The 19,209-nt window shown below is 45.3% G+C and overlaps 7 protein-coding genes across 7 annotated transcripts; 4 read left to right on the plus strand and 3 right to left on the minus strand.

Annotated features, from left to right (window-relative positions):
• Positions 1-2,240: 2,240 nt before the first annotated feature.
• On the plus strand, positions 2,241-3,356 carry AWJ20_3862 (AraC family transcriptional regulator; the record flags this gene model as incomplete). The annotated part of the gene is made up of 1 exon (XM_018880898.1): positions 2,241-3,356. One exon carries the CDS (start codon positions 2,241-2,243, stop codon positions 3,354-3,356), a length of 1,116 nt encoding a protein of 371 aa, XP_018733543.1.
• Positions 3,357-4,072: 716 nt separating this feature from the next.
• Positions 4,073-5,671, plus strand: AWJ20_3863 (uncharacterized protein; the record flags this gene model as incomplete). The annotated part of the gene is made up of 1 exon (XM_018880899.1): positions 4,073-5,671. One exon carries the CDS (start codon positions 4,073-4,075, stop codon positions 5,669-5,671), a length of 1,599 nt encoding a protein of 532 aa, XP_018733544.1.
• A 743-nt stretch (positions 5,672-6,414) lies between these two features.
• KIN3 (serine/threonine protein kinase KIN3) lies at positions 6,415-8,166 on the plus strand (the record flags this gene model as incomplete). Its single annotated transcript, XM_018880900.1, has 1 exon — positions 6,415-8,166. The coding sequence occupies one exon, from the start codon at positions 6,415-6,417 to the stop codon at positions 8,164-8,166; it is 1,752 nt and encodes a 583-aa protein (XP_018733545.1).
• Positions 8,167-8,403: 237 nt separating this feature from the next.
• ACT1 (actin) lies at positions 8,404-9,678 on the minus strand (the record flags this gene model as incomplete). Its single annotated transcript, XM_018880901.1, has 1 exon — positions 8,404-9,678. The coding sequence occupies one exon, from the start codon at positions 9,676-9,678 to the stop codon at positions 8,404-8,406; it is 1,275 nt and encodes a 424-aa protein (XP_018733546.1).
• An 837-nt stretch (positions 9,679-10,515) lies between these two features.
• Positions 10,516-12,774, plus strand: PRT1 (Prt1p; the record flags this gene model as incomplete). Its single annotated transcript, XM_018880902.1, has 1 exon — positions 10,516-12,774. The coding sequence occupies one exon, from the start codon at positions 10,516-10,518 to the stop codon at positions 12,772-12,774; it is 2,259 nt and encodes a 752-aa protein (XP_018733547.1).
• A 4,233-nt stretch (positions 12,775-17,007) lies between these two features.
• IMD4 (IMP dehydrogenase IMD4) lies at positions 17,008-18,117 on the minus strand (the record flags this gene model as incomplete). Its single annotated transcript, XM_018880903.1, has 1 exon — positions 17,008-18,117. The coding sequence occupies one exon, from the start codon at positions 18,115-18,117 to the stop codon at positions 17,008-17,010; it is 1,110 nt and encodes a 369-aa protein (XP_018733548.1).
• Positions 18,118-18,405: 288 nt separating this feature from the next.
• On the minus strand, positions 18,406-18,921 carry IMD4 (IMP dehydrogenase IMD4; the record flags this gene model as incomplete). Its single annotated transcript, XM_018880904.1, has 1 exon — positions 18,406-18,921. The coding sequence occupies one exon, from the start codon at positions 18,919-18,921 to the stop codon at positions 18,406-18,408; it is 516 nt and encodes a 171-aa protein (XP_018733549.1).
• Between the last annotated feature and the right edge of the window lie 288 nt (positions 18,922-19,209).

Genomic DNA, 19,209 nt, shown 5'->3' on the forward strand with positions numbered 1-19,209 from the left:
TATATGTATGCGAGAATCCGAATAGCTATCAGCAACGTGCTAGCTTCGGTCAAGGTATTGCAGTGACAAATTTGACCTAAAGTATTGATGAAACATGCAGTTGATGTCATCGAGGCTATTCAGTTTGCTGCAGACCACCTATCGAGAGACATCCCCAGATTCGGGTCTCGCTATCTTTCAGAGGTGAATAGTAGCTTTTTATTCCTATCATGCAGTCATGTCAAATAAACTTTATTTTGATCACACCTAGGTACCCACCAGTTATTTTACTCCCGGATTATTCAGACTAAATGTCAGCATCCTTTTGTTATTGCGGTTCATGAATTGCTCAAAATCTCAAAATTGATCCTGCTAACTACTATCATTCGATATTGTTGTGTTTTGTTTTTGCGAGGTGAAATAATCCTCACTCACTTTTCTTACAGTATCAATGGTTTACTACTCACGTTGAACATGAGAAGTAGCTTAGAACTATGTGTATATATTAATATATTCACTCACCTCAGAAGTCTATGATGGTATGGTTCTTTAAGCTTTGAGAGTAGTATTCTAGCTATGCTCACTGAACAAACAGTGGTTGGGTTTCCAAAGACTAAGATGACATCTAAACGAAGACGGAAAATCCTTGAGAAACAAACAGCAAATGTGGATCTAGCAATATTGGTTTCGATTGTCGAAGATATTCGATCATATATCTTAGAAGGGAAAACATACATAAACGAGTTTCAACGGATCACTATTGGAAATTTGGTCTCGAATGGCCGTGATAACTTCCAGCTATTGGAACTTCTATCCTTTGTAGACCGTGCGGGCAGTGTGTTTGGATGCATGCCTGACTTTCCAGTAATCTCGAAATCTCCCACTAAGCTATTGTGCCGACCATTCTGCCCTTCAAGGACAATAGATATCACAAAAATTCGTTTGCAAGCTCAATTCTAGAAGCAATTAACAAAGGTGCGAGCCCTGGTGGTAGATGCCAACGCGCATGTCAATGAACGAGCATGTCAGTGAACGGACATATCAGTGATCCGGCATGTCAGTGATCCGGCATGTCAGTGATCCAGTATGTCAGTGATCCAGTAAGTCAGTGCCATGTCAGTGATCCGGTATGTCAGAGAACTGACATGTCACTGGCATGTCAGTGATCCGGCATGTCAGTGATCGGACATGTCAGTGAATGGGCATGTCAGTGAACGGGCATTCAATGAACGAGCATGTAAGTCCCGTCCTTTGGATCCAAAGTTAAGACACGTCTCTTATGAAGCTAATCAAAGGTTTCTGTTTTATGAGGGATAATAAGTGGAAAGTAAGATTGAGTGAATCGGCACAGGCTGCTGATTTAACAAATTCACATTTTTGTCGTGAATTTTTGTAAACTGCTTTCTATGCCACTAAAAAAACTTCCAGACTTATGTCGGACAAGTCATGGAACAACAGGAGCCACCAAGCTCTAATAATAGCAGTATTTCACTGGAGTCGGAAAGCTGTGGTACTAGGAGATATAAGGATGTCAAGGAGATTACAACCATGTTAGAAACTACGAAATACAGAATCAAGGTATTGTACCTCAGAGCGGCGACTGTCAAATATCTGCATTACTTGACCCGACTTCAAATCTGAACTTTCTTGACTCTGTTCAGTGTTAGTCCATCCAAGATATGGAAAAAGTTTTGGGTTCATTTTTTAACTTCTACTGATTGACGATTTTGGCAGCTACATCCTTGGTAAATCCCCGAAGTGGAAATAATTGAACATCTGGGAAGTATTTTGATATGCACACAACTCATCACATTTCAGAAATAAAATACATATTTCTAAAAAATACAGTAAATAGATATCTACAAAGTGTGCTCTATACTGGTCTCCGAATCTAAATGGTATATTCTCATACACACTGACAAATGTCACTGTAGACGTAATCTGAATAACAAGCAACCAAGGGGTCCTGTTATAGACTCGGCTTATTGAAGCACATTCAAAGAATTCTATTACTACCGCGAATTATTCTTCGTGCATTCGTGAAATCATTGATTTGGACAAATTTGTGTTGAGTCAATATGCAAGACTAAGACAAAGCCTAACCATCTCGTCGCAAAGGGAACTAGAGAATAATTTATAATAAAATGAACAGCGGGTCATTCTTGAGCGATGGGATATATAACTAGAAGAATTGAACTGTTGTAATATTTTAATTTTTCCTAGTTCTATCTCAAAATAAGGATCTCTTGAGCTATCTAACAATGTCGGATGGTAGCTCTTCTCTATCTAGTTACGCATCTCCGGTAACTCCATCTATCGGTTCCAAAAGTACGTATGAGAATTCATTCCAAGACATTGATACATTCCGTGTTAAGCTTCTCTGTTTTATGGATTCTGAGATTAAGAAAAGACAGTTTCTTGACCAGATTCGTGGCCGCTGTTCTATTGACTTGAAGGCTTTGGTAGAATGGGAGAGCCCTTTGACTGTGTCGCAAAAGAAGGTTGAGGTAGAGAAGCTTCTACCGGACGGTATAAAAGATGATGACAGTGTTTCGCCCACAGGAGCAGTTAAATGGGTAACGCCTGACTTTGTCGTTGTTCCACGTTCCCCGAAAAGAATATTCTGCAGGCCACATTGTCCATCTCGAAAACACAAACCACTGGAGTCTGTTCGGTTGCAATTTCCAAAGTCAATTTATAGTGCTATGAAAGACTATGGCCTTGCGCCTTGTGGAAGGTGTCGTCCTTTGGACAGCCATTATCTTCCAGCTCAAAGTCGATTACTCCAATCAGTAGAGTTGATGAAAGAAAAAGGCTATAAAGCTAAGCTTATTGATCTAGCAAGAAAAGCTGGCATGTCTAAGCACCACTATGATAGAAGCTTTAGTGCCAAGTTTGAACTTCCTCCTGGAAAATTTCAGAAGATGAAATTGGCACAGCTTTCTAAAGATGAAGAGCAAATCGACAAACACTCGGATGAGCCTTGCTCTGCGCCAGGTACCAGCTCGACAACCTCGACAGGATCTGATATGGAAGATGCTGGCGATTTTGCTGATTTCGAGTCACGTTTTAAAGATCCCTTACAGATTCCTTCCGGGGAACTTACGTTTTTCAGCGATTCAGAGCCAAGCTCTATCACAGAAGAGACTATCGGCACTGAGGAGGACTTCTCCTCTTGTGAAATGCTGAACAGTATGGAGTGGTTTACTAATTATACCAAAGAAATTGTCAGAGAAGAAGTAAACATTGCGGTTTTTTACAACTCAAATGAAGTTGGTTGTAATCTTGAACAGCCAATGACATTCGAACCTGAGAGTGATATATTTTCTCAAGGGTTCTACGATTTCAGCTGTGATTTTATCCTCAACTATAACTAGCATCCAAGGGGGATCTTTCTATAGGTCCTTGCACGAGCCAATAACTATTCTATAGCCTTGTGAGCTGGCCAACAGCATTTTATAGTTTCCTACGCATGGCTCATAGTATTGAATAGTATATCAAATACAAGCTTCCGTATATCGTTGAAGTATGATATTGGCCACGTTGACCCTATTCTTATCATCATTTACGTATCCTACAAAATTCTAAGAAATTATTAAAAAATAGTCCGCAAAATACACCTCACTCTACCCTATATCAGCCAAATTACCGCCATATACACCTGCATTGTTCACTCCTATACGGGTTACTTTATACACCTCAAAACAAAAAAAAAAACATATCACTCGTCTCAAGTCTACCAAGAACATGATCCCATGCCCTCTGAACAAAAACCATTATAAACCCCTTCACCTGAACAAGGTTCGTTCACGCGACAGAGCCGGAAGTGGCCGCGGGTTATCGGGCTTATCTTATCAGGAACGTGCATGTGTGATACATCATAATAACAAAAACTGCCATATCAGGAAGGGATCTGTTACAGATAACGTACATCGATGAAACTACCCTCAACTCAGTATCGCTCGTGACCAGAGGCGGTAGTGTACACGAGGAGATAGGGTTGATCGCGACAGGTCGAGCTTAAATATAAATAGCGCCAAAGTTCACTGATTTCTATTTTTCGTTTTTCGCATATTTTCATTTGTAATTGACTATGGTTGAGGCAACAAAGACCGTGTCTGGATCTGTACCCGATCTTGGTACTGGATCTGATCCAGGTGCTCTTAATAATGTAATCGACTTGGTCTCACAATTGTCCGAGGACGGTTTGGCTCAACTTCAAAAGAAGATCGAACTTCTTAAATCTCGATCCGGAGGAACAGCTGGCTCTTCTTCTTCTCCTTCTTCTTCTACTACCAATATCAAATCCTCAACTTCAACAACTGTTGCAGGCACACTTCCTACTGACGCTGCTGCCTCTGGTACACCCCCGACTGCTTCAAGTACACCAATTCCACCTACACCAAGTATTACCACTTTGGATGGATCGGAGAAATGGGGCTCAAAAGTCATTATTACTACGTACCCGGGTCAGCAAGGTGTGAAATCTGTTCCTATTAAATGGGGTGCTAAGGACCCTTTGGAAAGAGGTCCTGTCATTGTTAGCAGAACGACTGGATCGTTGAAACGTAGAAACGCCATTGGCGCTTATTCAGGGTCATACTCTATCTACCATGCTCTGGCGGTTGCTATAAATGATCTCCCAGTGGATCATAAACCAGATTTCACCAATGCTCAGCCTCCTGTTGATATTGGTCCGTTTCCTCAATGGGAAGGTGTTGATAGGATTGTGTCAATGGATCCATTTGGTCACATTGCTCCTTGGGTGTATTCGGATCTGGCTGCTAAAGAGAATCTCGATATTCGTCCTACAATTGCTGTGACCAAAGCTCATATGCAGTTGGCGGAAATTCGTGATGAGGTTAAATCTGGTAAACTTAAAGTTGATGGCAAGATCGTTCTTAATGAACAGGGTGATTTGGCAGTTACTAAAGTGGCAGTCGAACCTGTTTGGTATCTACCAGGAGTTGCTAAACGATTTGGTATTGACGAGTTGACTCTGCGTCGAGCTTTATTCGAGGACACTGGAGGTTCATATCCTGAACTAATCACTCGAGGCGACATCAAGATCTTTCTACCTCCTATCGGCGGTCTCACTGCATATATTTTCGGAGATCCAGCCAAGGTATCTGATCCGAATAGTAAATTAGCATTGCGTATTCATGACGAATGTAATGGTAGCGATGTGTTTGGCAGTGATATTTGCACCTGTCGTCCTTATCTGCTATTTGGAATCTCTGAAGCTGTTAAAGAGGCCCAGAATGGTGGCAGTGGTGTGGTGATTTATTTCCGTAAAGAAGGAAGGGCTCTAGGTGAAGTCACGAAATACCTGGTGTACAATGCTCGTAAACGAGGTGGTGATAACGCTGCCGAGTATTTCAAACGAACCGAGAACATTGCTGGTGTCAAGGACATGCGATTTCAAGTGCTCATGCCCGATATTCTTCATTTCCTGGGTATCACGAAAATCGACCGCATGTTGTCCATGTCCAATATGAAACATGATGCCATTGTAGAACAGGGAATCAAGATCATTGAACGAGTGCCTATTCCTGACGAGCTGATTCCTCCAGATTCTCGTGTCGAAATCGACGCCAAAATTTTCTCTGGTTACTTCACCACGGGCAAGATTGTGACTGCCGAAGACCTCCAACAAGTCAAAGGACGCCAGTGGGAAGATATCGACCACTAGAAATGGCCTTGTACTAATGTTTATAATCTGTATTTAATAATAACTCATTTGCTTACTACTGGGTCCCATGCTGCCTCCGGCGGCTGGGGCTTCGCCCCAGAACCCACTGCTCCTCTTGCTTCGCTCGAGTCGGGCGTCCACTGTCCCAGCCATCTCCTTCAAATTAGGAGCCAAAGTTCTAGACCAGAGATCCACTGAAATAGGTAAACGTAAAATCACAAGCTATTAACGTATCCCGCAGAAATATTTCACACTCATTTATTTTATCCACAAGAAATAGTTTTGGAATCACTGATATTTCATAAATTTCCATATAAGCACTTAAACTCACTTCACGCTCACTTGTGCAAATCTCACCCACCAGCTAGCAATTGTATATAATAAATACAGAATTTAGTCAGAGGAAACGACGGTTCTCTCTCTTTTCTTCCAATTCTATTTATTTTATAATTATTATCGCCCGAGGAGACCCTTGTCAGAACCAGTATCTAAAACCATGCGGCGTTGGTGGCTCGAGTCAACAGATCGGTTGCGTTTGTTCCAGATTCGGTCATGAATAAACATATGCACACAATTACCTCCACTTTCTCTGCAAGCGGTGAACATTGCAAGATACGATTGAGAACGCATTTCAAAGCTTTCGAGAGTTTGAACTGGTAAAGTATTTATTCTTAGAGGTGGAGGTGAGGAAGTATAACTTGATTGAAGAATATTTATTCAAGAAAAAAGCTCATTAGTTTAGCATGGTTCGTCCCGATGAATTCGAACCGTTGGAGGTGATAGGAAGAGGGTCGTTTGGTCAGATTCGTAAGGTCAGGAGAATCACAAATGGAGAAATACTGGCAAGAAAAGAGATATCTTACAAATCTATGAATCAGAAAGAGAAAGCTCAACTGATAGCGGAGTTTCGAATTTTGAAGTCATTGGTCCACCCCAACATTGTTCAATATTTACACCATGAACACTTGGTAGATGAGCATATTGTACATTTGTATATGGAGTACTGTGGTGGCGGAGACTTGGCTGGTTTGATAAGTCAATGTCGAAGTTCAAATACTCTTGTTCCTGAAAATGTTATCTGGGGGGTTTTCACACAACTAATAATGGCTCTCTATCGATGCCATTATAATGAGGATCCTCCTCCAGTACCAGAAGATTTATTTGGTAACGATTCAGATACGCCACCACCGCCAAATCCATCGACTGTTATTCTTCATCGTGATATTAAACCTGATAACGTGTTCTTAGATGAGAACTATTCAGTCAAATTAGGCGATTTCGGTCTTGCTAAAATGCTTGACCAAGAAAACAGGTTTGCCAGGACCTATGTAGGAACTCCATATTACATGAGTCCTGAAGTACTATTGGACGAACCGTCGACTCCATCAAGTGATGTATGGTCCCTAGGATGCGTGATTTATGAGCTTTGCGCTTTACATCCTCCTTTCCAGGCGAAAACACATATGGCATTATCTCAAAAGATCCGCGAAGGAGCTTTTGATGACATTCCCAGCTGTTATTCCAGCACTCTATCAAGAACGATTACTGCATGTTTGAATACCAATCCACTTCAACGACCAACAACAGCCACTTTGTTACGACTCGATATTATTAAATTATGTCGCAAAGAGCGAGAGATCCTGACCCGTGAACGGGAATTGAAAGCTATTGAACAGATTCTCATTGAACGTGAACATCAGATGGAACAACAGCTCGAACAACAGAGATTCCAGATGGAACAAGAAATTGAGCAAGAAATGTATAACAGGCTTGAACAACGATTAGCAGGTGTGCTGGAAGCCGAGGTCGAGAAGAGGGTGGAAATCGCATTAAAGTCTGTCATGGCTAACAATAACAATCCCAACCAGGTAGCAGTGTCTCCAATTGATACTAGCATGCTGGTCGCACCATCGTCGCCAATTCCGGGCATGTCCACAGGCCGTAATGTTCGCGGTCCAAGATCTATTCGAGACGCTATCATCTCGCCATTGCGAGACATGTCCAACAGTCAGTACCGGACAACAGCCATTGACAGTCCACTTTCTTATTATCCCAAAAATGCCAGCAACAGCAACATCAATAGCAGCAACAGCAGTAACAGCAGCAGTAACAACACTGTCAATGTCAACATTGAAGGGCTAGGCCTGTCAGATGGATCCGGAACATCGTCGACAAACTCCGGATCGTCAGTGTCCAGCACCTCGAGTACCGGAACATCGTCAGACCCGACTGCCAACTGGATCACATCGAAAAAAGACCCTCAACGAGTCGCACCACACTACCAAGCCATGCATTCGTCGCCAGGAATCGGAGCAGCAGCAGCCAAAGCACGACTGCTGAACACCAAAGGCTCGACGCCAGGAATGCTCGGGCGCGTGGCCGTGCAACTCCAACGAGAAGCACAAGACACCACCCAGATCTGGGACGAAAACATCCACGGCGACAACATGCCGAGCCCGTTCCTCCGGCGATGGGAACGTCGCACTGTGAGCTGACTGCCGCCTTATATTTATACTTAATGACTAACGGACTTTTCTTTCTGGTGGGGACGTGCCTCCGGCGGCTGGGGCTCCGCCCCAGACCCTGGTTGCTCCTGCTTCGCAGGAGATTGCTGGGATCGTGGACGCAAACGACTCGAGCGAAGCGAGAGGAGCAGCGGGGTCTGGGGCGCAGCCCCAGCCGCCGGAGGCACGGGGGCACAAGGATAAATAACAGTACAATTACGGGTGGTTCTATTTAAATCGTTTTTCAGCGAGCTCAGCACCGAACTCGTCGTACTCCTGTTTAGTGATCCAGGTCTGGTCAAAGGTGCCGAGTCCGGCCAGGACTGAAGCTCCAGTCCAGACGACGTTTTTACGGTGCGACTCCTGCTCGGGAATGTAGAATCGGGGTGCGTAGGTAGGGAACATGTGCAGGATTTCTTCTTTGATACGGTCAGTGAGGCCGGAAATCAGCGAGGTACCTCCACAGATAATGATATTATTGAGAAGGGTAATGAGCACCTCGGGAGTGATGTCCAGCTTCGACAGACTGAGGTACAGCAGGTCGCCGAGTCCGTGCATGATCGTGTTGCCAGGTGCACTTCCAACAGAGTTTTCAGGCAGATTCACTTGTGGAAGTGGAAACTGTGTGGGTTTTAACAATGGTTCAGCTGTAGTCAGACGTTCAGGTCCGAAGATCATATTAAACCCGTCGGGGAACTCAAAAGGTCGTCCGATACGGGCAAATGGTGAAGCACTTGTGAATGGCACGTTCGACACTTGTGATGTGGTCTCTTTAAACGCGTGTAAGACCTTGGATGTTTGATAAGCGTGGAAAGACGGTTTGATATCGGGGTACTCGTAGAGATCAGGAGTCGAGACTGGCTGGCCAGGGTCTAATACCGACTTCTTTCTGACCAAATATGAAGGAGTGATAGTGATATTTTTCGTTTGTAAGTATGTCAGAATGTGAAGATTGACGAAATCGCCGGCAAATCGTGAATGGAACACTGTTTTAGGCACTAATGAGCCATCAATGACTGGTGTAACACTGGCCACAGCACTGCCAATATCGATAATCAGCGAAGTGGGACGGGCTGATTCATAGGCAGTAGCAATAGGAGCTTTGACTAGCGAGAATACTGGTACTTGAAGGTCCTCAAAAGCCACTTCTAAAGCTTTTTGCTTGTTCGCTAACGAGTTCCACGAAGGCTCGACCGTTACAAGAGGCAGCTCGTTAGGCTCAATAAATAATTTATCAGAATAGATCCACTTCCAGAAGCTCGACATGGCATCCCAATCCTGCACACATCCATCGTGCATCGGAGAAAATATATCAGTATTCGGCCTTGGAACATCGACTTCCTCCCCGTAGTAGTGCTTGCCGTCAGCATCCTTGGCGTAAACAGTGGGAATATAGTGTTTGGGCGTCACATCACCTGAATATCCCACACGGGTCCAAGTGGATCCGTTTTCAATCACAATTGACGTCACATCATCCGCCTGAGGCGGTTTCACTCGAGTCATGGCCCTCCTTTCTATACAGTTTTTCACTAACCTTTGACGCGTTCTGCATCGAATCTCGTGAACTTGTTCTCCCCGATAGCGCCGCACCTTGGGGACGGGTGTCCTCCGGCGGCTGGGGCTGCGCCCCAGACCCCCCGGCTCCTCTCGCTTCGCTCGAGTCGGGAATGGGGGAGTGGGAGCTACTGAGATTTGGAGGAGTGGGTTAAGGGAGAGGAGCCAAAAAAAATTGTGGAAAAAAAACTACAGCACCTTCTGTTCACGCCTGGTCTCCCACGGCATTACTGATCAAGGCTCTCAGAGGCTTGAATATGATTGATCGGACGGGAAATCTTATTTTACTCTGGATATGGCCGTAGCTGAACAAAAAGTTCCGCACCCAACCCTGAGCCACCCCAAAGTCCCAAAACCTCCCTCCAACTCACTCAAAACCCACCCCATCTCCCAACAACACCCCACCTCGCGTGAGCTCCGCGAAGCGGAGCACAACCAGGGTCTGGGGCGGAGCCCCAGCCGCCGGAGGCAGACCCACCTCCCGGCGGATAACCGCATGGCATGCGTGTACAAGGATGAGAAGGGGGATGCCGCATGCTGAAAATTTGCAGCCTCACAGCGTCTAAGTAAATTGTGTCCTGATTTGGGAGAGTGAAAAATCGCAGGGTGAAAAAGTGCATTTGCTGCTACACGAAGCGAGTCTGTGTTTTTGAGAGACACTACTGACATTGACATTGGCATTGATATCCTTTGTCGAGATTCTTTTGTTCCAGTGCTAATTGTAGATTCGCATTAACTTGTTAACCGGTCTACTAAATTAGTCATTTAGGAACATTTGTAGCTAATATGCCTGAAGCTACCAAGAACGACCACCCTCACAATGAGGAGGAGGAATTAGACATTGACTTTTCCGATTTAGAGGCCAAGTATGCCACTAATCCCGATGATGGTTTAGAGACCTTTGTTGTTGTTGACGGAGCTCCTATTGTTCCAGCAGCCAAAGTCGAGGTTTTGACCAAGGTTCTGTTGAAACTGTTCCGTTCTGTCGGAAATATCAAGGCTGAAGATGGTTTCTTCATGCCCATGGACGAGGCCACTGGAAAGTCTAAGGGTTACGTGTTTATTGAGTACGAGACTCCTCAACAGGCTCAAGAAGCTGTTAAAACCTATCACCAAAAGAAATTAGATCAAAGACACACTTTGTTGGTCAACAAGCTGGGAGATGTCGAGAGATATGGATTTGCCGGCAACGTGGCTTCTGAATATGTCGAGCCTACTATCGAACCTTTCAAGCCTCAAGAGCATTTGAAGAGCTGGTTGACTGATTCTCAAGGTAGAGATCAAATGGTTCTTCACAGAGGTGATAATGTTGGCGTGTTCTATAACAGAAAGAGTCAAACCCCTGAACAGGTGGTTGACCGTCAACACTGGACTGAAAAGTATGTTCGTTGGTCGCCCAAGGGTACCTACCTTGTTTCTATCCATCGTCAAGGTGTTGCTCTTTGGGGAGGAGACAGTTGGAACCGTTTAGGACGATTTGCTCATAATGACGTTCGTTTGATTGACTTTTCTCCTAATGAAAAGTATCTTATTTCTCTTTCCATGGAACCCATTTCCATTCCTCCTCCCGATTCCCCAGCTCGTGCTGCTTGTCCATTCAAGGAACAAGATGAAGGTAACCATGTTGTTGTTTGGGATGTTAAGACTATGTTGCCATTAAGAAGTTTCCCTCTGTTGCCCGGTGAGGGTCCTTCTGCTGCTAGTAAGAACGGCCCCCCTGCTCCTGAAAAGAAGATTGTTTGGCCCATGTTCAAATGGTCTTCTAACAGCAAGTACTTTGCTAGAGTTATTCCTGATGAGGCCCTGGCTATTTACGAGGCTCCTTCTATGGGTTTGTTGGATAAGAAGTCGATCAAGATTCCAGGAATTGTCGACTTTGAGTTCGCTCCTGCCCCTGTTAAATTAGAGGGTCATAAGGCCACTGCTGCCACTGAAGACGGTGGAGTTGCTGCTGGTGAACAAATTCTCTGTTACTGGACTCCTGAAATGAACAACCAGACTGCCCGTGTCAGTATAATGGATGTTGGTACTAGAAAGGTTATCAGAAGCAGAAACTTGTTCAATGTCAGCGGATGTCGTCTGCACTGGCAAGATCAAGGTAAATACTTGTGTGTCAAGGTCGACAGACACACCAAGACCAAGAAGTCCACATTCACCAACTTGGAGTTCTTCAGACTATGTGACAAGGACATTCCTGTCGAGGTGCTCGAATTAAAAGAAACCGTCATCAACTTCCAATGGGAACCTAAGAGCGATAGATTTGTGCTCATTTCGTTCCTTGATCAAGGTCCTCTGGCCACAGCTCCTGTCGCTAACCGTAATACTGTTGCATTCTACGCGTTTGAGCGATCCAAGGGTTCGCAAGGTACCTGGAAGCCTATTAAGGTGCAAGACAAGAAGGCCACCAACTCGATTTACTGGTCTCCCAAGGGTAGATTTGTGATTGCCGGAACTGTTAGACCTTCTTCTGCCTGTGAGTTTGAATTCTGGGATTTCGACCACGAGGGTGATGTCAAGGCTGCTGGTGCCGAGGACTTGCCTGCTAACCTTGTGAACATTGGCAGCTGCGAACACTACGGCATGACCGATTTGGAATGGGATCCTTCTGGACGTTTTGTGGTGACTTCGTCCTCGTTCTGGAGACATGCCATTGAGAACGGATACAAGATGTGGGATTTCAGAGGCAGTCTTGTGCGTGAAGAGGCCATTGAGAAGTTCAAGTCGTTCTTATGGAGACCGCGACCCGCCTCGATCCTGCCCAAGGAGAAAAGAAAGCAAGTCAACAAGAACCTCAAGTCATACAGTAGAAGATTCGACGAGGAAGACGCCATGGAGGAGTCTGAAGCCAGCAGGCAGCTCATCCTCAAGCGTCGTGAAGCCCTTGCCGAATGGAGAGAATGGCGTGCCGAGATGGAAGCCCACCTCCACGAGCTGGGCCTCACTCCCGAATCCGACCTCATTGCCGCAGCCGACGGCGACGACGACGAGGTCATCGAGGAGATCCGCGAAGAGATCCTCGAGGAAAAAGAAGAAGAAATCGAGTAACTGTAGAACTCTCCATACGCAACATGTTTATCAACCTACATACACACACTGGGGCTCCGCCCCAGACCCCGTAGTTTTACGGGAAGGGGGGCATGCCTCCGGCGGCTGGGCTCCGCCCAGACCGGGTTGTGCTCGCTTCGCGAGCAGCGTTGGGGGCCCCTAGAGGAGCTCGCGAAGCGAGCACAACGGGGTCTGGGGCAGCGCCCCAGCCGCCGGAGGCACCGTGGCCACCACAAAATGTTCAAACAATCTATTAATAATAAATATAAAAAAACAAGAAAATGCAGGAAGTGTGGACCGGTTATTGTCGCCGTTTGTGGTCCTCGATGAGCGACTCTATGTTCTCAATGCCACCTCGGAGCATTTCCAGCTCGAATTCCACTTGGAGGATCTTTTCTTCGTCGACGGGTGTCTCGTTGCGGTAGTATCGCCAGCGGCGGAGGGCGTGGGTCTGCTGGCGTCTGAGGTCTGCCAGTTGCGCTTCCAATCGCCTTACTATCTCGCGCGACGAGGCCATCAGTCAGTCACTTCGGGTGTGCGAACGCGAAATGTCGAGAGGCAATAAATGTTGGGGATCTATACTTCAGAATTAGTACAGTATGGTCATGCTCGGTTTGGATGCCAGCAGAATCGGTTCGGATTCAGCTGTGTGTGGTTCCAAGGGGGTTTCTGTTACGTCAGAATTGTGAGTGTCGTGTGAAATGCTTCTTTGAACTGTGAGTCAGAGAAGCTGTACTTGTGGCTTTTAGACAGTAAGTTTCTTGATGGTTCTTAGGTGTGTGATAGGAAGCTGGATGTCTGAAGGAGGTGTGGTAAGTACAATGTGTGAGGGAAGTGAATCAACGAACTGATATTATTGTCGAGATAGTTTGCTGGGTGTGTTGGTCTTGGATGTATCCGAGAGTGTCTTTAATTTGTCAAGTGGTGGGACTTGAACTTGATTTGAATTGGTTGATTTGTGGAGTGGTGATACTCTTAGAGTTGATAATAGAATTGGTTGAGTTATTTAATTTGGGATTTATTTAATTTTTGTCAAGTGTGAGGGTTGTAGTTGAATTGATCAAGATTGGAGTGGTGAGACTAGTTGAGCAGGTAATGACGGTAGACTTGGAAGTATGACTGGTAGAGGTGGAGGTTAATTGACAGAGTTGATGTAAATAAGTGATTTTTATGTATGTGTGACGTTGATTGGACAGTTTTAGCGTCAGATTACTCTCTTCCTGACTCTTTCTATGAGTTATTATTCGGAGGTGTACTGCTAAGGGCTTTCTCTGTCAATAAGTATCACTGGAGCTTGTGCTATAGTACGCTGAATTGTTGTTGTTGGTATAGCTATTATACTCTTTTCTTTTCTCTTCTCTTCTCTTCTCTTGTTTAATTGTTTGTTATTTTCGAAATTCTTTTATATATTTTCGGTCAAGTGTTCGGGTACTGACTATTCAAATCGATATTTAAATCGATTTTGATCTGTTATTTAACCGACAGAGATGTCTGTGATATTGGCTGAAAATATATATACTCAGAGCACCTTTGGCTTCTAATTACCTCCTCTTCTCTTCACTCAGCTGGTATCAGTTCCCTGATAATTATAACAGTTATTTGGGTCCAGGTATATTTGGTATGGATTTGGCTCGCTTGTTTCAAAATGAGACGATGCTCGACGCAGAAGTCACTAACTTTATATACAAATTGGTACTCGAATCATTTTCGAAAAATAAACAATTACATGTCCCTTTTTTTAGATTGATCGGCAATCCATCTGCATAGTGGGGAAAAAGTAAGTACGGGTTTAACCTGCTTTAACGTTCACGCGTATCATTATGACGCATCCTAAAGCTCGACAAAGTTTCGCCAATTGAGGAAAGAAGCAGTTATTTTAATTATATGGGCTATTGCCACTGGATTAGTCAGGGCAATTGGCAGATTTTGGTACGATTTGGTTCATACGATAGGGGCTGTTAAAGGAGTGAGTGGTGCCGTGCCGTGGATACTATTTTGGCAACTTGAAAAGCGTTAAAGAATATACGGGGTAGTGATTTTTGTGAAATGGATATTCGGGTGTTGAGGCTGATGTTTTGTGCTGTGCCGCTGGTGTACAGGACCCATGACAATTGGCACGCTCGAAATGACGCCTGGTGACATGCATTGGTCCGGAGTAATTATCGGCGCTGTACTAATTGTGTCACAGATGCTCTTGACGGATTCGCGATATTATCCATGATTTTAGCTATAATAATTATTATCAGGGCCTAGATTATTATCCAGACATTATATATTATCTGTGATTTTAGTTATCGTCAGTGATTTTTTATCTATTTATTTATTCATTTATTTATTTTCAGTCATTTGTTTATTATTAACGCGAGTTTATTCATTATTTATTTATTTTATTTTCACTTGTTAATTATTTGTTTAGTATCAGTGACTTAATTACTTCCGTGAGTTACTTCATAGATTTACTTCAGTGATTTAGCTACAGATCTGCTGCTCGATAGCCCTGTGATATAGTACAATTCCGATCCACCCACTATCCTAACGCTAACGAACGTTCTGGCAATCCAGCAATTCCAACTATATTGACAATGCCACACTCCACTGCCACCATTTCCAACAAATTCAGAGCTTAATACCTCGTCGGAGAACGATAAAGTCAATTGCCTAATCCAGTAATCGAAACAAATTATAGTTATTTCTACCGTTGCTTTTCATACTGTCTGTCTCAACTAACCTACTTCTTACTTACTACTGCTGCAATGCTGCTGCTGCGATGCTGGTGAGCCAAGAATGAGACAGATGCTACCTACCGACCGGCTTAAAAACAGTGGCAAAATCACATTGCAGCAGTCGTCGTTTGTTGTAATTGCATTGGTTCAGAATCCAGGGAAGATCGGATTTTTTGTTTTTTTTTCGGTTTTTTGTTTTGTTTTTGTTTTTTGCGAGCTTTGCTAGGGTCAGTCATGCTGAACGTGAGGTTAGTCATTGGTGCTGCGGGTGTGCAAAAAGAGGTGCAAAGGTGACAATGACAGGATCACCATTCGGCTGAGCATGCACTGCTAGGTCCAACTGGACTGTCCAAGTGACAATGAACGGATTCATTAATGATTAGCAGGTACACTTTTTTTCTTTTATTGCAGCTGGTATTCTCGCCTTCGCATTTGCCTTCTGATTAACCCGACCCGACCACCACTAGCCTCAATTGACCAACTGCCATGAGATCAATCGCGTATTCCGGCGGCTGAACCTGGCGGTTATTCGGCCTGTTCGGGCTTGCTACCGGTCTACCATTTCGAGAGCCAGCTGCTCTGTTGAGTTTCACCAAAAAAAATAAAAAACCAAACAAAACTGAATCATTTCAGAAGGCAATTACCTCTGGGAGTCATTTTATTTCGTTGCATAAGAGAATCTCTTCACTGCATGAGAACCTCGTTCACTGCATTACCGGTGACGCAACTGGGGGGATGACCTAAAACTCGTGTCAGCACCGGCCGGGGTTGGGGCGTGCCTCCGGCGGCTGGGGCTCCGCCCCAGACCCTGGTTGCTCCTGCTTCGCAGGAGATGGCCTGGACCGTCGACGCAAACGACTCGAGCGCAGCGAGAGGAGCAGCCAGGGTCTGGGGCGGAGCCCCAGCCGCCGGAGGCAAACCCGCACCCCCTGACACACGTCAGCCAGTTCCTGTTCTGTTATAAAATAAAAAGAGAAACCCGGTACCAATGAAGAGGGTCCACTGAACCCCGTAGCAAACCTCCTCAGAATGCGAGAGAGATGGGCCATTTCATACGAGAACTCAACGACATGGTACCAAACACCGTAAACCCAGCAGGTCCTAACTTCGCCGCGACCAGCGGGACCACGAGCGCCATGCCTCGACGCCACCGATCGCAGGTTCCTGCCGTTCTGGGCGCCGGCAGCTGCAGCCATGCACGATAAGAGTATGCACGATAAGCATCCAGGGGGTGGCGTCGCCGGTATCGGGGGTGGTGCCCTTGTGCCTCCGGCGGCTGGGGCTCCGCCCCAGACCCTGGCTGCTCCTCTCGCTGCGCTCGAGTCGTTTTCCCCCACAGCCCCGGCCATCTCCTGCGAAGCAGGAGCAACCAGGGTCTGGGGCGGAGCCCCAGCCGCCGGAGGCACACCCCCCGGACAAGAAGCAGTAGAATCAGTACATTATAAATAACTAAAATAAGTAAAGACGGCCGAGAGGACGCGTCGGGGGACTATTTTATTTTGGGGCCACCTTAGTTGTGGAGTCTCTTCTCGTAGGAGTGGAGAGAGTGGACACCGCCCTCGAGCTGGGCGCTGGGGGTTCGGTGCTCGAAACGGACGAGTCCGGCGTCAACCTTCTCGCGGAGCTCGCCGACACTGCGCACACCAATGTCTTGCAATCCGTGTTGCAAGCCAGACATCAAGTACGGAATGAACTTGGTGATGGAACCGCGGTCAACAACACTGCCAGAAACACCTTGGGCAACGAGAACAGCGTCCGACTCGGAGAAGTATCTCGAGGTGGCAGCGTTGTCGTTGGATCCGGTCTTCTCCATGGCTTCAATAGATCCCATACCTCTGTAGGCCTTGAGTCTTTGGCCTTCACGGTAGAAGTATTGACCAGGAGACTCGGTGGTACCGGCAAGAAGACCTCCCATCATGACACAAGAGGCACCAAGAGCAAGTGCTTTAGTGATGTGTCCGATGTTTTGAACACCACCGTCAGCAATACAGGGAACACCGAACTTGTTAGCAAACTCGGTGACTCGGTAAACAGCAGTAGCTTGAGGACGACCAACAGCCATGACTTCTTGAGTAATACAAATGGATCCAGAACCCATACCAATACGAAGACCGTCGGCACCAGCATCAATAAGACTGGCAGCTTGTTCACGAGTGACCACGTTACCAGCAACAACCTCGATATGAGGGTAGTTCTCCTTGATCCATTGGATCATCTCAATTTGGAACACAGAATTACCTTGAGACGAGTCGAGAATAACCAAATCCAAACCAGCAGCAGCAAGTTTGGTCAGTCTCTCACGATCATCAGGACGAGTACCAATAGCAGCACCACAGATCAATTGCTTCGAGTCGGCAGATTTGGAAGCAAGAGGGTAGTTGTGGTTCTTCTTCAAATCGGTTCTCGACAAAAGAGCAATAATGTTACCGTCGGAATCGACAATAGGAAGCTTGCCCTTCTTGGATTTACGGAGAATGTCGTTGGCAGAAGCAAGGTCGATTCCGTGAGAAGCAGTGACAAGCTCGGATCTCTTGGTCATGATATCGCTCACAGGAGTCGAGTCGTTGTCATGGAATTGGATGTCACGAGATGTGACAATACCGACGAGCTTACCAGGCATCTTACCGTTTTCTACAACTGTTAGTATCGACTAGCATCAACACCCTTTAACTAATAGTAGTAATAGTGGGAGCAGCTACAATCACACGTCGAATCACTTGACAAAATAATCAGAATAAAAGTATCCACAAGACCGCTAAGTCACATACGGAAGAACGAAAGTTATAATATAAAGTTTGTAGCATCATAGAAATGTCAAGTGACGAATGTGTGCTGTAGCTTCCACACCAACTGAGCTCAGATCAGACCTAGCTCAGATCAGACCCACCAAGACCACCACCAACTAAGATCAGATCAGATCAGACCCACTCAGATCAACCAACTGAAAAATGCACTTACCAGTAACTGGGAAACCAGCAAATCCAAGAGACTCCTTCAAAGCACGGACCTCACCAACAGTCTTGGTAGGAGCAACAACAACCGGATCAGAAATGAATCCGTTCTCGTACTTCTTGACCTTGCGGACCATAGCAGCCTGCTCGTCAGGAGTACAGTTATGGTGGATAATACCAATACCACCGAGAAGAGCCATATGAATAGCCATCTCCGACTCGGTCACAGTGTCCATAGGAGAAGAAACCAATGGCAACTTGAGAGAAATGTTTCTCGAGATCTTAGACTCTAAGTTAACAATGCTCGAAGGGAAATCAATCTTACCAGGCAAAAGCAAGAAATCATTGTAGGTAAGACCTCCACGGATATTAGGATCCATCAAAGTACGAACATCCAATCCGTCGAGCTCCTCATACTCCTTCAAATGAGCCAATGCCTGAGTAGCACTGAGTTTGGTAACTGCTGGAGACATGGTTAACTTTTTTTTCTTTGATTTCTAATTTCACTGCCAACTGGTTCTGATTTCCGTGGTTGAAATAAATAGATTGCTAGGGGATAATTCGTAAGAATCTAGCAAACAATTCGGGGCTTTAGGGGGGTACAACTAATACAGGTGTATATTACCAGCCAGTAAAAGGAACTCCAAAAAAAAAAAAAGAGAAAAAAAAAAAGATCCACTAACTGGGCTATCTCCCGATTATAAATACTACTCCCAAACGAGAAAAAAAAAATTCTTTAACCCTGCATGATACGGCTCAAC

Source organism: Sugiyamaella lignohabitans, chromosome C (assembly GCF_001640025.1).
Source record: "Sugiyamaella lignohabitans strain CBS 10342 chromosome C, complete sequence".
Lineage (NCBI taxonomy): Eukaryota > Fungi > Ascomycota > Dipodascomycetes > Dipodascales > Trichomonascaceae > Sugiyamaella > Sugiyamaella lignohabitans.